Source organism: Chiloscyllium plagiosum, unplaced genomic scaffold (assembly GCF_037043375.1).
Source record: "Chiloscyllium plagiosum isolate Xiang-an unplaced genomic scaffold, Cpla_swu_hap1 HiC_scaffold_26, whole genome shotgun sequence".
Taxonomy (NCBI): domain Eukaryota; kingdom Metazoa; phylum Chordata; class Chondrichthyes; order Orectolobiformes; family Hemiscylliidae; genus Chiloscyllium; species Chiloscyllium plagiosum.
This window is the reverse complement of record NW_028270164.1, coordinates 28,547,981-28,565,623: the sequence shown is the minus strand read 5'-3', so window position 1 is coordinate 28,565,623 and position 17,643 is coordinate 28,547,981. Positions and strand designations below refer to the sequence as shown.

Genomic DNA, 17,643 nt, shown 5'->3' with positions numbered 1-17,643 from the left:
GAAGTGGAAGAAGGTGAGAAAAGAGAAGGAAAGGAGAGTTCATCAATAAAACAAGAAACAAAAGTATAGTACTGCAATGCTGTAGTTTTTGCAATCAGGAATAATCAAACATGGAACAAAAATACATGATATAAATTCCACTGAAAGGTTAAATGTGATGTGTTTCATCTGTTATTTCTTTATGAACTTACCTAAATCTGTATTTGCACTGCTTAAAAGCTGTTTGAACTTTTCATGACGTGATTTTTCTCTTATTGTCATTGGCGGTACCCCAGATGCATTCTGATCTGAAATTCGTGCCACTAATGGAATAACAGGCCGTGAAGGGAGTGACTGTTGTTTTTGGAGTGTTACTCTGCCTAAAGAGCCACCTAGAATGAAATGAAGTTACATTCATTATTTTATCCAACACAGACAAGTTAGCCGAATCCCCACAGGCATGAGGGCATTTTGAAAATATTATAGATTGTTACATAATCATACAACAAACAATATGGATGAAACATATTATACACACGTACTTGACAATGGATTGACTGTGAGATCACTCAAGGAATTCACATTCTGATAGCATCAAGTGCCGATTCTATACACAAATTTATACACAAATGATTTGAAATGTGTCTTTATGCCTCAACATCAACAAGGCCCAACAATTACATAAAGATTCCTTATTAATGTAGACCTATTCACTGGATACACAGCATATAATCTCACAATTTCTTTAACTTCAGATTGTTACTAGGTTTATTGAACATTAGATAGGTTAAAAAAGTCAATACAAGCAAATTATTTAGATAAAATATAACATTTACTGAAAATGACAAAAGATTATCCAGAGCACGCCCTCCCTTTAACACAGAGCAGAACTCATCCATGACACATCATTGTTTATTTTGTACATGGGTATTTGCTACTGCAGTGTGTGATTTGCCTTTTACTTCCAACTACTTCAGTCGGCTGCAATCTTTTGGCAACATGTTATATACCTGGCTCTAACTCACTCAAATGCCATTTCAAAAATATTCAAAAAATATGTACCATATCTTAGATTTAGATTTTATTGTCACGTACTTAAATACAGAAGTACAGGAGTACAGTGAAAAGTGTATAATGTCACCACACATGGCAGCATCTTAGGGACAAAGGTACCTTGGTACAAAGAAACTTGGGTACAAAGTAGAAAGAGAAAGAGAGTTTAAAAAGTTCAGCATTACCTTCATAGAATTAGTGGAAAAATAAAGAAATAAAGTCCTGCCCTTCACTGAGCCATGTTTCTGTAATAGCTATGGTATCCCAGTCCCATGTTCCCAACCACACTCCGAGGTCATATGCTTTACCTGTCAGGCCTCTTACATTGAAATAAATGCACTTCAATTTATCAGTTTTACCTCGTTCTCTGCCCTGTTCTTGTTTGCCTTGACTATTTGACTTGCTCCTCTTTTTAAACTGTACCAGCCACAGATTTATCCTCTTTGCACGAGCTCTTTGGGTCCCCCACTCTCCTCTCAATTACTAGTTTAAAACCTCCTGAGTAACACTAGCAAATTTCCCTGCCAGGATATTGGTCCTCTTCCAAATCTGGAAATTCACCCTTCTTATACAGGACATTGCTAACCCAAAAGAGATTCCAATGATCCAAAAATGCAAATCCCACTCCCTGCACCACTCCTCAGCCATGCATTAATCTGCTCTCCTATTCCTACTCTCACTAGCACATGGCACTGGGACTAATCTAAGTATTACTACATTTGAGGACCTACTTTTTAATGTCCTGTTAATTGCTTGCATTCTCTCTTCAGAACCTCATCCCTTTCTCTTTCAATGTTGTTGGTACCAACATGTACGACCTCTTATTGGTCACACTCCCCTTTCAGAAGGTTCTACATCCTGAGACACAACATAATGGCAAAACCCATTCCACCCTTATCCAACATCCAGCACAGATGACTGATGAAGAGCCTGAGTTTATATCTATTTCTCTTCTCTCTGCCCTATGCCAGGGATGTTTGAGTCAACTGTGGTGTCCTTACCAAGCATTAGCCAGTTTAGAATGGATTTGAAATTACATCTGGAATAATTCCTGTTCAGTATGGTCCAACTACTTGCTGGTCCATCGACGAAGACTGTGGGATAATGCAAATTTAAATGAGTGCAGGTGTAGTAAATGTTTTGGATGAGAATTTAGGAGGCATGGCTAGTAGGTTTGTGGATGACATCAAGACTGGTGGTATAATGAACAGTGAAGAAGCTTATCTGTAAATGCAGCAAGATTTTGATCAACTAGGCCAGTGGACTGAGGAATAGGAGAGGGAGTTTAATTTAGATAAATGCAAGGTGCTGCAATTCGGGAAGGCGAACCAGAGAACGACTTAGATAGTACAATGGCAGGGCCCTGGACAGTGTTATAGAACAAAGAGACCTAGGGGTACACGTTCATAGCTCCTTGAAAATGGAGTCACAGGTAGACAGGGTGGTGAAGGCGGTTTTCAGCATGCTTGCTTTCATCAGTCAGAGTATTAAAAATAGGAATAGTGACATCTTGTTGCAGCTGTAGAAGATGTTGATGAGACCATATTTGGAATATGGTGTGCAGTTCTGGTCATCTGACTATATAAAGGATATTATTAAATTAGGAGGAATGCAGAAAGGCTTTACTAGGATGCTACATGGACCAGAGGGACAAATGTTTTCATTCAGAGGGTGGTGAGTGTCTGGAATGGGATGCCAGATGTAGTGGTGGAAGCAATTACAATTTCATCATTCAAGAAAAAGTTAAACAGTTATATGGATGGGATAGGAATGAAGGGACATGACCAAATGCAGGCAAATAGGATTAGTTTAAATTGTGAAAACTGGATAGCAACGGCAAGTTTGGCTGAAGGGAGTGTTTCCGTGCTGTTGACTTCTATGACAAAAGTAAATGGAATTATGCATTTGGGACTTACGTACAATTACAAAAAATATAGCATTTTCTGGTCACATTAGTGAGTGATTAATTTCAAGTGTCACTGATGCTTGCCTTCCACTATTTGAAAGTAGGATACTGGTCAATATTTGATGATATCCATAGTTTAGCATCTTTTGTCCGAGATTCTGTTTCACTTAATTCAGATTGAAAATAAAAAAGACTAATACAGGGTTAAAGTGGAAGCATACAGATAACCCATTACAACCCATATCTTTCAGAGTTTGAGTGACTCATTTTTTCTTTAACTCTTAAATTTGTTTGAAGGAAATTCAGTCATGCTAGGTGATTTTAAGTTTATTTAAACACTGACATACCTTCTAATATTATAGTATTTATCTGTTTTAGGATTGTTATGGTATGATAACAGTAAGTCAATGCTAAACAGTAGGTCACAATATTGGGAGATTTGGTTTTCTGGGTCTCGGGGAATTCACTCAGTTTGTGCGTAGCTTTCTCGATTTTTTTTAGTTTTGCCAATTTCTGCAGATATAAAGCTAGGCACTAGTGTGTCACAAACTTAATGTGCTGAATACTGTAATGCACCTTTTATGTGCTTGCTGTTTCAAACATTATTTGTAATGCTGTGAAATTTTCTGTTGTGACAGCAACATGTTCCTCTTGAATAGCTAAAGCTCAGATGGAGATGGAGGCCTTACATGGCATTATCAGTACGTGCAACTAATTTGTTATGCCAATGATTATCAAAAAAGATTTTTTTTAAATCTGGTGTCTGAACTCCTGTACTGTCATTGCAAGTTTGAGATAAATTTAATTCTGCCCTAATTATGTAGATCATAAACTAGTTTACGGTTGTGCTCACTATTTACTCGATGATGTAAATAGTGCCCTTGAGTGACTTCCTGTTGTAAGCAGAATTTCCAAGTAAGCTTACTCTGCAGTTAGGCAAAGGTTCTCCATTTACAAATAGTCACTTTCTAATTGCTATAATAGCTGAAAATATTTTTATGGAATGGATCTCTTACACAAGTTGATTTCTTGACATTTTGTTTACAGTGGGGCACAAGTTAATGTGCAGCCTTATCTTAACTCCTCTCCTTTTCTCCTGCCAAGCACTTCCAAGAGAAACAGACAATAGACTACTGGAAGATTTAACAGGAGCTGGTATTGTTGGAAAAGAGTAAACTAAATTTTGAACAAGTTTCAAAAGAAATTTCAATTGCTGTGGTGTACAAAGGCATTAGCAAGAAATAAGAGAACAGACATTTCAGAAGTTGAGTTACACTTTAAAGTCATAAATCAGTGTTCCCATAAAGGTAGAGTTAACCTATATAAACAGTGCATATATGTCGGTACAATTCTGTCATGGATATACCTTTCTCAGCAATGTGACCTTTGTAGAACCACTCTGCCAAATATTGCTATAAAAATAACATGTTAACAACGTAAGCTATTACTAATATATAAATTGTTGATCAACTTCAGGAGACTGAAATACATTGTGAATTACAAATTTCTGGAATTTGATGACTGACTTACAAAACACTGTTTTGCTGCTCACAAATAACACCCCTCTCTTAGCCTCTTTCTTATTTTCAAGAGTACCATACTAATCAGTTAACCAGCCTGGTTGAAATTTATAAAAACCTTAGTATTTAGCCATCAGCTGTCATTTGACTGGTGTATTCTCCATAGCAACATATCTACTAGAGTCGACTAGGCAACCAATCAGTATTCTCTTCTCCTCCAGTATGAGAATGTTTCTCTCCTTTGCACTTGGTATTCTTACAAATGTCCTTCTGAATACAAAATGTGTAATTTTCACAACATTTAATTCTATTTTAGGACCTACAGTTAATTTTGATTTTCATTCTTGAACTTTGAATTGCATTTAACTTATAAAATATTTACAAAATATAGTTCATGTATGATAACCTCAACAGCGATAATTTTATTGATTTCAAACTTTATTCCAAACATATGAATTACAATCAGAATTACACCACTCAGCCCCTCAAGCCTGCTCCAACATTCAGTAAGGTCATAGCTATCTGGTTGTGATTTAAATATTACATTCTCAATAACCTTTGATTCCCTTGCTTAACAAGAATCCGTCTACTTGGTCTTAAAAATACTCAATGATCTCACCTCCATTACCTTCTGAGACATGGAGTTCAAAATTGCATAACTCTCAGGAGGAAAATATGACTCCTCGCCTCTGTTCGAAAAAGGCAATCCTGAATTTTTAAACAGTGCTCTTGAAATCTAAATGCCCCCACAAAAAGAAACATCATGTCCATACCTATCTTGCCAAGATTGAACAGGATCTTGTATACTTCAGTCGAATGAGTATACTTCACTCTTGTAAACTTCAGTGGAAACAAACCCAGTTATGAGTAGCTCCTGAAATTATTCCACAGCCAATTGCAGATTAACACTTTTTGGTTGCTCAAACTTGCTTGTTTGCCAAAAGAGAGAAAAAAGTACATTCTCATCCTGTCTTGTGGTGTGTCCTGACAGAAAAGTCTACTATCCAAAACAAAATTTCACTTCCCTGTAAATTAAAGTTATCTTAACTTTGAACTTTTTTTTAGTAAAACTTTGAAACCAGCAAAGAGTCACAGCAGATATTCGTCTTTCATTTTGTACCATTTAGTCACATAGAACAGCTTACCAAATTATTTCTTCAACATAATGCTATTTTATTTCACTTCACTGATTATATTCCATCTGTTTGTATTTTGGGATAGAATCAGTGGGGAAAAGGTCATTTTGGCATTGATTAAAATTGTTTTCCACAAATAGAGATAAAAATGTTCATGATAGTTGTATAATTCGAAGCCCTAATCTACCACTCTAGTTACGAGAATGACAGTTGGGCAGTGACAAAGAAGTGACACTAAATTTAAAACAAAAGCAAACTGGTTCAGAGAGGTGAACAGGTTTATTTTAATTTTTCCCTGAAGGAGTTTAATCCTTACCTAGCTAATTCAGAGGCAATTCATTCCCATTAAAATATTTGAACTGCTTAGGATTTTATATTCTGTATCTTCTCTTGTACACACCGAACAATTGTTATGTTAAATATGTTATGTTAAATATATAATTGCTATGCCAACAGCTTGCAGGTACATGAATTTTGTATTAACATAATTTTGACACAAAAGGAAGAAATATAACAAAAGTACTTTCTGAGAAAAGCAGAATACTGCAGGTACTGGAAATCTGAAACATCTTTTCCAGTCTCGATACCAAAAACCTGGCTGTCAGTGCTACATTCTCCCAAGAGTCTGTCGCCTCTTACATTTGCCAAAACAGCATAGTTGCCGGAGATGGGTACAGCCACAGGAGACTCCTGCACTACTTGCCTACCTACCTCACCTATCTTTCCAAGGAGTAGCCCATCTACCTAACGGTATCTGTGATTTTTCTATCTTCCTGATATTGCCATTCATCCTACAAATCCCTCACTGTCTCTAACTGCCGTTCCAACCAATCCATGTGATTCAGTAGGATTTTAAATCTCACTTCCTACACACATAATCATCCCTAATCTCCCACATTCAACAGCAAGAGCACATTGCTCTACTAATGGCCATCTCTGCATATTAAAGTACAGACCCAGAAAACAGCAGTCTTACCCTCAAAACACTGCTCTAGGATAAAAAGAATTAACCAAGAGACAGATCTCAGTAAAACATAAAAAGTCCTCATTTAACTCACTATCACAGATTTACAAAAAAAATCAAGACAAGTTTTATAAGTCTTAAAAATAAACTTAGCTGATCATTGAAAACTTGACACTCACAGCTAGGAACTGTTTCAATAATGAGGTCTCAAGTTCGCTGTGAAAGTTTGTTGCTTGCTTGCTTTTCTTGGTGTGAACTCCGATTTCCAGAAACGCTTGTACATTCACAGTCAGCCAGATGAGAGAGTTCACTGCTAAGTTTTTTGTAAATGAACTCCAAAACCTTTCTACAACCTCCCTCATGGTCTCTCCTGAATTCCTGCTATCTCACTTTCTGCCCATTTTGATTTTTTTTTAAAGTTCCAAAAACAAAGCAAAAATCTTATGCTAACTACTTCAAGAAATCGAGAAAATCACCACCAGCACTGAGGAAACCTCAAACAGAGCAGCTCTGACAACCACGATTCTCTCCCATTCACCATTTTGGGTAGGGTAAGTTGGTCACTAATCAGAAAAAAATTCTCTTTTTGTACAAGGCTGAGGTCAAAATCCCTAACTATCCAGCATTACATGCAAAATTGGCTTTCAGTTGTCAAACTGAAGCTGGGGAACCCCACAACAGAAATACAATTTATGAAAGCATAACTACACTTCGTCCCAACAATCATCTAACAACAGTGACAGAATGCACAGCAAGGTTCCCTAATCTCCAATGTACAAAACATTAGAAGCTAACTTCTTGCTGCAATCTTGATAATGCAGTTCTTCATTTTTTTTAAAATTCAGAATGGACATGCAGATAAGCATCTATCTGCAAAGAACAAAAAAATAGTAGTCTTGAATTTTCTCCAACTTGGTGTGCTAAACTATATCGAGATGATCCAATTTATGACACATCAATATAGAAAAATAAATCATCCTAAAAAAGCTTTTAAAATGTCCGATGTATTTCCCAAATCAATATAAACAGAGGTGCTAGCTATGAAATTCAGCTGAAAAGATTGATAAATAGAAATGATCCACTTTCTAAAGAAAGTTTACGAACAGCCCTTGTGTTAACAATCCTTGTGGATTTTACAATTCCCACAAGCAATTTATAATCTTGTCATAAGGTCTTCACAGAATTCCAGCTCACTGGTTTTGTTGAAATTACCCAACATCCCAGGAATATGCCTCCTGTAACTGCATCAGCCTGACATTAAATATGATTGATATTTTGGTGATTCTGTTAACAGCAAAGTGGTATAATTCAATGCACACACTTTACTTGATGGTAGGTCTCCATGAGTCTGCTGCTCCAGAGCTTCAACCTCTAGCCATTACGCTAGAAGATAAGAAGCTGGACCAATTAGTCACTATCATGTTTAGTAATTTCACCAACTTTTGGCCCCAAATTAAAACAACGAACACAGATTCACCTGATGGCTTATCAAAAATATACAGTTTAAATCAAGAATGAATAAACCTTTAGCACACAATTGAAATGTTTTCTTAACTTCATTCAAAGTTTCTGCACATGAATCTCACCACAGACTAGTGATTTTTCTACTCTCTTACAAAGTCCTGGAGTCATAGGACATGGAAACAACTCTTCAGTCCAACCAGTCCATAATCCCAAACTAAACTAGCCCCACCTGCCTGCTCCTGGTCCATATCCCTCCAAACCTTTCCTATCATGTAGTTATCCAAACATCTTTTAAATTTAATTGTAATCCACAACCACCACTTCCTCAGAAAGGTCAATCCACACACAAACTACCCTCTGTGTAAAACATTTGCCCCTCATGCCTTTAAAATCTCTCATCTTAAAATTGTGTCTTGTAGTCTCAAAATCACCCATCTGAGGGAAAAGACAACAACAATTAACCCTATCTACAGCCCTCATTATTTTATAAACTTCTAGAAGGTCACCTCTCAATTTCCTACGCTCCAGTGGAAAAAACCCCAGCCTATCCAGTGTTTTATAACTCAAACCTTCCATACCCAGCAACATCCTCGTATATCTCTTCTGAACCCTCTCCAGCATAACAATATCCTTCCTATAACTGGGCGACCAGAGCTGGACAACAGTATAACAGAAGAGACCGCAAAAATGTCCTGTACAACCTCAACAAGATTTCCCAACTCCTATACTCAGAGGAGTGAGCAATGAAGGCAGGCATGCTATAAGCCTTTTTAACCATCCTGTCTGTGATGCAAACTTCAAACAGTTATGTACCTCAATCCCTAGGTCCCTCTGTTCTACAAAAAAACTGTATGACTCTATGATTACTCAAGACCTTACCAATTAATTGTATAAGTCCCAACTTTGTTTGTTGCACCAAAACGTGTTGTATTTATGCAGATTGAGATGAAAAATGGATGGAGTTCTTGGACCCATTTAAGCAAGATTCCTTTATAATCTTAGAAAACCTTCTCCACTGTCTATGCCACCAGTTTTGATGCTGTCTGCAAATTTACTAACCATCCCTCCTATAATTCTCTTCCAAATCATTTATATAAATGACAAACAAAAGAGGGCCCAGAACCAATTCCTGTGGAACACTGCTGGTGACAGGCCTCCAGTCAGAAAAACAATCCTTGACCATTACTCTGTCACTTGCTGTTAAGCCAATTAGTATCCAATTGGCAATCCCATTGAAACCCATGTGATCTAACGTTACCAATTAGTCTACCATACGGAACCTTGTCGAAGACTTTAGTAAAGTCCAAGTAAACAATGTCTACTGCTCAGTCCTCATTGACCTTTTTGGTAACTTCCTCAAAAAGACTCAATCAAGTTTGTGAAACACGATTTTTCTCACACAAAACCATACTGACTATCTCTATTCAATTTCTACCTCTCCAAATATCCATAAGTCTTACCTTTTAAAATCACCTCCAACACTTTACCCACATCTAAAGACTTAGAGGTCTATAGTTCCCCGGTTTCTCCTTACACATTTCTTAAACAAAAGGTACAATATTAGCCACCCTGCAGTCAACAGGCACCTCACCCTTAGTTATGGATTATGCAAATATTTCTGCAAGGGGTCTTGCAATTTCCTCCCTTAATTCCCACAACATTCTGGCATACATTAGTTTAGGTCCCAGAGATTTATCCACCTTTATATTCTCCAAGACTTCCAGACTTCCTCTTCTGTAATGGGAACGGTTTTTAAAATCAAAATTTATTTCTTTAAATTCTCTAGCCTCCATTTCATTCTCCACAGTAAAAACAAATGCAAAATATTCATTTAAGATCTCTGCCATCTCCTGGAGCTCAACACAAAGATGACCTCCTTGATCTTTATGGCGCCTTACCTTTTCTCTTGTTACCCTTTTACTCAATGTATTTGTAGAATCTCTCTGGATTATCCTTAACCTTATCTGCCAATGCTATCTCATATCCCCTCTTTGCCTTCCTGATTTCTTTCTTAAGATTGCGTCTACACTCTTTATATTGATTAACAGATTCAATTGAACCAAGTTGTCTATATCTAAAATAAGATTCTTTTTTCTTGACTAAACCTCAATAGCTTTATTCATCCACTGTTACGTAATCTTACCAGTCTTACCCTTCATTTTAAGAGGAACACAATGCCTCTGAACTCTCGTCACATTCTTGAAAGCCTCCCACTTGTCAGACATCCTTTTACCTGCCAACAGTCAACTCCATTCAATTTTCGAAAGTTCTTGTCTCATTCTATGAAAATTTGTCTTACTTCAATTAAGAACTTTTAGGGAACGCTTATCCTTTTCCACAAACATTTTGAAACTAACAGAATTATGATCACTTGTCCCAAAGTGCTCCCCCACTTTTACTTCAGTTACTTGTCCTGCCTTATTGCTCAAAAGAAAGTCTAGTTTTGTTCCTTCTCTAGTAGGTGCATCCACATATTGATAAAGAAACTTTTCTTCAACATATTTGAGAAATTCTTCACCATCCAAACCTTTAAGACTATGGTAGCTCAGGTCACTATTTGGAGAATTAAAATTCCCCATTATTACAACCTTATTATGCTTACATATATCTGAGATCTCCCTATATAATTGTTTCTCAATTTCCCTCTAACTATTGGGCGGCTTATAGTACAATCTCAACAAGGTGATCTTTCCTTTCTTATTTTTACTTTTTAACTTTGTGTAGTTACAGCAGTTATGATTCTTTAATCACATACACGACTCCATCTCCTTTCTTATCCTTCCGATAGCATCTAAAACCCAGAACATTGAGCTGCCAGTCCTGTTGATCTCTCAGTCAAGTTTCTGTAATAGTTACAACATCCCAATCCCATGTTCTTAAGCATGCCGGAGTTCATTAGCTTTACCTGTAAAGACCCCTTGCACTGAAATAAACATAATTCAGTTCTTCAGACTTACTACATACTCTGATTCTCTCATCTTTTTTGTTTAAGTAACTTGCTGTCTTCACATTCAGAACCTTCCCCATTAATCTTTGTATTTACACTGTTGCTTAGAAGTCCTCCACCTTATCCTCTCCATCAGTATAAAATCTCCCTTTGTGGAATTAGCAAATCTCCCTGCCAAGATATTGGTTCCTTTCCAGTTCAGGTTAGGCCCATTCTCTTTGAACAGATTGTCTCTGTCCCAACAAGAGATTCCAACTGACTAAAAACTTGAATCTCTGAATAATACACGACCTCTTCAGCCACTGATTTGTCTCCTTTTTCCTTTTGGAGAGAGAGCACGAGGGTGAGAGAGAGGACGACGGAGGGAGTCAGCGCACGAGAGAGAGAATAAAGAAAGAGAAAATGAGGATAAATCCATAGGCATAGATAAGATGTAACCAAAGTTGTTGCAGAAGGCAACAGAGGAGATATCAGAAACCCTGGCAGTAATTTTCAGATCCTCCCTAGACACAGGAGATGCCAGAGGACTGAAGGAATGATAACATTGACCCATCATTAAAAAAGGCTACCACTTGGAGGTCATTTAGAGGTGAGGAAAACACATGCTAAATTACATAGACACTTTACTGGCCCGGACGATACAAGGATATCGTTGAATATTGCCAGACGTGTCATCCATGTCAGCTAATCGGAAAACCACAGGCCCGTAACAAACCTGCACATTTAATACCCAATCCAGCAGTTGAGGAACTTTTCACACGAGTCTTGATTGATTGTGTAGGTCTCCTAACTCAAACAAAAGTATCGACTAGATTTCCAAAGACAATCCCATTATGCAACATCACAGCTAAAAGGGTCGTAGAGGAAGAACTTAAAGTTTTTTTTACTACGTATGGACTACCAACAGAGATCCAGTCAGATCAAGGATAAAACTTCACATCCAAACTATTCATGGATGTTATGAATAACTTGGGAACAAAGCAATTCATTCTACTGCATACCATCCAGAATCGCAGGGAGTACTAGAGAGATGGCATCAAACACTAAAGACCATGCTGAGGGCTTATGGTCAGGATTATCCAGATGATTGGGATCAGGGAGTTCTGTTTGTATTTTTAGTGATCAGAAATGCACCAAATGAATTGATCAAATTCAGTCCATATGAGTTCATTTCGTAAGGCATGACATAAGAGGACCATTAAAATTGATTAAGGAGAAATTAATAAGTCAGAATTGAGAGACCACCCATTTGGACTGTGTGTCAAATTTTAGAGAATGATTAAATAGAGTTGGAGAGTTGGTTAGACAGCATTTAAAAGTATCACAGCACACAATGAAACAGGAAGCAGATAGGAAACCCAAATTCACAACTTTGCAATTGGGGATAAGGTACTGGTGTTACTTACAGGAACAGGTGAGCACGTAAAAGTACGGTTTAGTGCACTCTATTAAAATCGAGAATAAATTGAGTGAGGTGAACTACTTGATATGGACTCCGGTCAGGAAGAAATCTCTCAGAGTCTGTCATGCGAATATGCTCAAAACGCATTTTCATAGGGAAGGAAAGCAAGAGGAGGCAATGTTAATGATTACAGCACAGAAGGAAGAACCAAGTTCAGAGGACATTCCTCAAATGAATCACATGGGGAGATATGCGGAAATAAACTGGGAAGTAGATTAGAGATTAGATTAGATTAGATTACTTAGTGTGGAAACAGGCCCTTCGGCCCGACAGATCCACACCGACCCTCCAAAGTGCAACCCAGCCAGACCCATCCCTACATTTACCCCTTCACCTAACACTACGGGCAATTTAGTATGACCAATTCACCTAACCTGCACATTTTTGGACTGTGGGAGGAAACCGGAGCACCCGGAGGAAAACCACGCAGACACAGAGAATGTGCAAACTCCACACAGACAGTTGCCTGACGCGGGAATTGAACCCGGGTCTCTGGCGCTGTGAGGCAGCAGTGCTAACCACTGTGCCACCGTGCCGCCCACAACCTAAATGTGCATGAGGTAGGGATAGGAGATGCTATCCGTGGACATACCACAACCAAAAGGACTAGCCACACTACCATACATCAGGAGCATCTCGGAACTGACTGCCAGACTACTGCGACCACTAGGACTCATAACGGCACACAAACCAACAGCCACCCTCAGACAACAACTCACCAGAACGAAGGAGCCGATACCCAACATGAGCAAGACGAATGTAGTGTACAAAATACCATGCAAGGACTGCACTAAACACTATATAGGACAAACAGGAAGTCAGCTAACAATCCGCATACATGAACATCAACTAGCCACGAAACGACACGACCAGCTATCCTTAGTAGCCACACACGCAGACAACAAGCAACATGAATTCGACTGGGACAACACTACTATCATAGGGCAAGCCAGACAGAGAACAGCCAGGGAATTCCTAGCGGCATGGCATTCATCCACAAACTCCATCAACAAACACATCGACCTGGACCCAATATACCAACCACTACAGCGGACAGCTGAAACTGACAACCGGAAGCGGCAGGGACAGACCACTATAAACACTGGAGGAAACATCAAAGAAGCGCTTCGCAGGAGGCTCCCAAGCACTGATGATGTCGCCTAGCCAGGGGACGAAACGTTTGCAACAAAAACTTCCAGCTCGGCGAACAGAACCACAACAGATCTTTGTTAACCAGCACAGACACAATGGGCTGGAATGGCTGTAACTTCTGGCCTGTAAACATCTGAGTCTAGGGATTACTTGGGTGTACCACTATCCTGCATATGCGTCCAAGCTAATGAATCCACATCCATTAGCAGTGAAGTGGAATATGGCATCAGTAATCAACCAAAGATAATCACCAAGCTGTCTCCAATTAACTATGACTTACATAAACTTTATATCAACACTGCTCAACAAAATTGTATTAGCAAAGATTTTCTTTGAGAGGACTGAGTGAAACGCCATCTAGCCACCACATTCCCTCAATAGAGCATCTTCAATAAAGCCCATATTCAGTGTGCATTATCACAGCATTAAAACCTCCCAAATGGCTACCATTGCACTAACTCACCTCCACTAAATCATGTAATTGCAATTCCAAATTCCCAAGAATCCCTTAAGAGACCTTTTACTCAGGTCTATCATTCGCTAATAAAGCTTACCTTACGCCAAGCCCCACCTCATTTAACAAGTCAGTATTGGCACAATATAATGAAGTGAATAGTTTCCTTCTGAGCCGTAACACTTCTGTACAGTAAACCCCTCACAAATGTAATCAATCATACCCCACCAAAAAAAAGCACCATACCACTGAACCTTATAAAAATAATTCAAAAAAATCCTCAAAATCAAATACAAAAGGACCTACTTCTCATTAAAAATTTACAATCCCAATGTTAAAGCCAGTCAGAAAACATGCAGCTTCTGGTGAATCGCCGAAGCCATCTTTGGCCATTAGACCTCAAGAGTGGCGGTAAGTGCAAAGAATTAATTTCTCGTCTCCTCTGTGTTGTATTTTTTGAATTTAAGGAAAAGGTCTCATCAATTATTTTATGCCAGACACTGAAATAACTCAACAACTTGCAATGGTTTTGGTCTCCTATTTAACACAACTGTCACATTAAAACTGCCATTAGAAGCAATTTATAGTATGGATTTGATACAATCACTTTAGGCTAGCACCTTTGTTTGACTTGAGTGTTCACACACTATCATATTATATCATGGATTTATCTTCAAAATCTTTAGTCTCAAATTATTGATGTTTATTTATACTTGCAATAATTTCAAGTTCAACAGTAAAAGAATTAGATGAAATGAGGTAAAATAAACTATTGAAATTGAATCAAGATCCAAAAGGAAAAATATCCCACAGTCACTTCCTTCACCATCAGGCTTTCTACCCTGTGGAAAAGTGTACCAGATTTCCAAGGATGACTTTCTAGTAATGTAGTCAGCAGCTAAAAATGCAGAAGAGGCAATTAGCTGCAGCCCACCTTCTCTACACAATCCTTAGAAGATTTCTTGCTCCCAATCAACAGACATGGACAGTATCCTCTCATCTCAAGAAGGCACCTCTTATTCAGAGTTCATTTCCTCCTCCACACTCACACGTAATTCACATTTTTGTTTTATTCACTCGTAGGATATGGGCATTATATCCTAATGTACCAGCATATATTGCTTGTACCTAGTTGCACTTGAGAAGATGACGGTGAGCTGCCTTATTGAATCACTGTAATGCACACACAGTACGTAGACCCACAGAAGTGTTAGGGAGGGAATTTCAGGATTTTTGACCCAATGACAGTGAAGGAATGGTGATATATTCCCACAACAAGATGGTGAAGGGAACTTGAAGCTGGTCATGTCCCCATGTACCTGCTGCCTCATCAGTCTAGTAAATAGTGCCATTCTATGATATTGGAAGAGTTACAACCATCTTTACTTGTTAGTCTTGGTGATAAACATGTTGCTGCAGCCATTAAATCATTTTGAGGAAGCTTTTGTAAATTTTAGATCATTGAAAAATGTTTTCTATCATTATGTATGACTCAATTCAACAGGCAGTGATATACACATATTGAGGGCCAAAACTGTGTTCCCTAATTAAGGAGGTACTAAGCATTTGCACTAGCTGCCAATGATTAAGTAGTTGCAATATTCTCAGAGTAAACAAGTTATCTGATTTTGGTACCATTAGCTGAGGGAGGAACATTGGTTAGACAAAGGGTAAACTACCTACATTCCTTGAAATAATATCAGCGGGTCCTTTGCATCCACTTTAGCAAGCTGACAAAATTTCAATTCCATGTTACTTTGTGCAATGGTTCTGGATTATATTACATTACAAGTTCCACCACTGACTTTGATTCTTTGAGCCACAACACAAACAATGCGGACTAGCTTGGGAACATGGTCAGCATGGACTAGTTGGACCAAAGAGTCTGTTTCCATGCTGTATGACTCTATAAGCAACAGATAATTGGATTGTGCTGCTGGTGCACTGGGGTATACAGAGACTGTGCTGAAAAGGGCAGAGATGGAAGTACGTTGAGACTATCATTGTGTCACTTCTTCAAGGTGACTTCATAGAGGTGTACAAGATGTTGAGAGGCATAGATACACTAGATACCAGAGACTTTTTCCCATGGTGGAAATGTCTCTCACGAAGGTACATAACTTTCAGGTAATTGGAGGAAGGTTTAGGGGGAGATGTCAGAGATGCATTCTTTAAACAGAGCATGGTGCATGCATGGAATGCACTGGCAGCAGTGGTAGTGGAATCAAATACATTAGGGACATTTAAGCGACTCTTGGATAGGCACATGGAAGATAGTACAATTAAAGATATGCAGGTTAGTCTGATCTTAGAGCAGATAAAAGGCCAGCACAACACTGGGGACCAAAGAGCCGTACTGTGCTGTACTGTTCTATGTTCCAGCAGACCACTGGCACACATTTATACTTTTACATTTACTGGCACACATTTACATTTTACACGTTAATTGACATTAACATTTTAAATCCAATTTCATGACAAAAAAGTCATGGGGAGATTCATAGCAAAGTTATAATTCTTCCTGAATTCTTGAAACTATGGGCTGAATTTTGCAAATTACTTAAACTCTTCGACAAAATGGAACTCTCAACATATTCCTTCTTCATTATAAATAGCTCAATTTTAACGAACAGGTGGGCACATTAATTTGCCATCACCTTCCAGCAGTTTCAGGCGTTTTAATACACAGATTAAAATGTTTGGCTTTCATCTAGGATACAATAAGAATAAAATTCAACTCTAAACTCTGTAAGGATATACATATCATTTACATAATATTTCAAAGAAAATGATTCTGTCCAAATGGCAAAGCAGCAATCATTATCCTTAAAAATTTTACAACTTTGTTTTCCATTCTCCAAACTCATTACCTTTAACAGTGCCTAAAGGCTTTAGCCATAAAATTATAGCCTGAGATACAAAAACCTGGTCATAATGTAATGCACTCAGGTCAAAACAGGCATAATTCAAGATGGGCTTCTAGTAAGTAAAATACAGAAGAATGTTGGCAACCCAGACCTTAACTGTTTATTAAAACCCTGAGAAAGTAATGTTTAATGTAGACAAATGTAAATACAGCAATAGGTTTCGCCGTTGTGTTAGAATAGAGTAACAATGGAAGTGATGACAAGAGGAAAGGAGCTGTAATTTACATTACGTACTTCAATATATTATGAAGCTATGTTAAGCTTACAGGTTTAGTAAAGGTGAAAAATATACAGCACACACAGAATGCCCCATGTCTAAATTATTGCACAATTTTGTCAAACACTATATCTCAAAGAATAATTCAACTTCTACCAAAGGGCAGGTTTAAGGATGCAATTAGCCATACTGAGCTGCACCTCTATGTGCTGTAACCTCAGCTTATATGCACTCCAACTGGCAGCAATAGCCTTTCAATTCCATATTATACACTTGTGCCTGGTTTAGAATCAATAGGTAATTATTCCTGTTGAAATCTCGAATGAGTGATCAATGACCAAAATTCCTAATGCTTAAATATGTATGTTTCTTTGCTACTTGATGTTAAATTGCCTCGTGAAAAATGAAACCAGAAACACAATTCCTCATATTAGCAAATGAACAGATTACTCCCTGACCAAT

The 17,643-nt window shown here is 38.0% G+C and overlaps 1 protein-coding gene across 3 annotated transcripts in view; it reads right to left on the bottom strand.

Annotated features, from left to right (window-relative positions):
• LOC122563198 (TBC1 domain family member 22B) overlaps positions 1-17,643 on the bottom strand; it is a 314,506-nt gene that overhangs the window by 252,928 nt on the left and 43,935 nt on the right. For all 3 annotated transcript variants that reach the window (XM_043716741.2, XM_043716742.2, XM_043716743.2), the window contains exon 4: positions 192-371. In XM_043716741.2, coding sequence (XP_043572676.1) covers positions 192-371 — 180 coding nt within the window. The remainder of the gene's footprint in view (positions 1-191; positions 372-17,643) is intronic.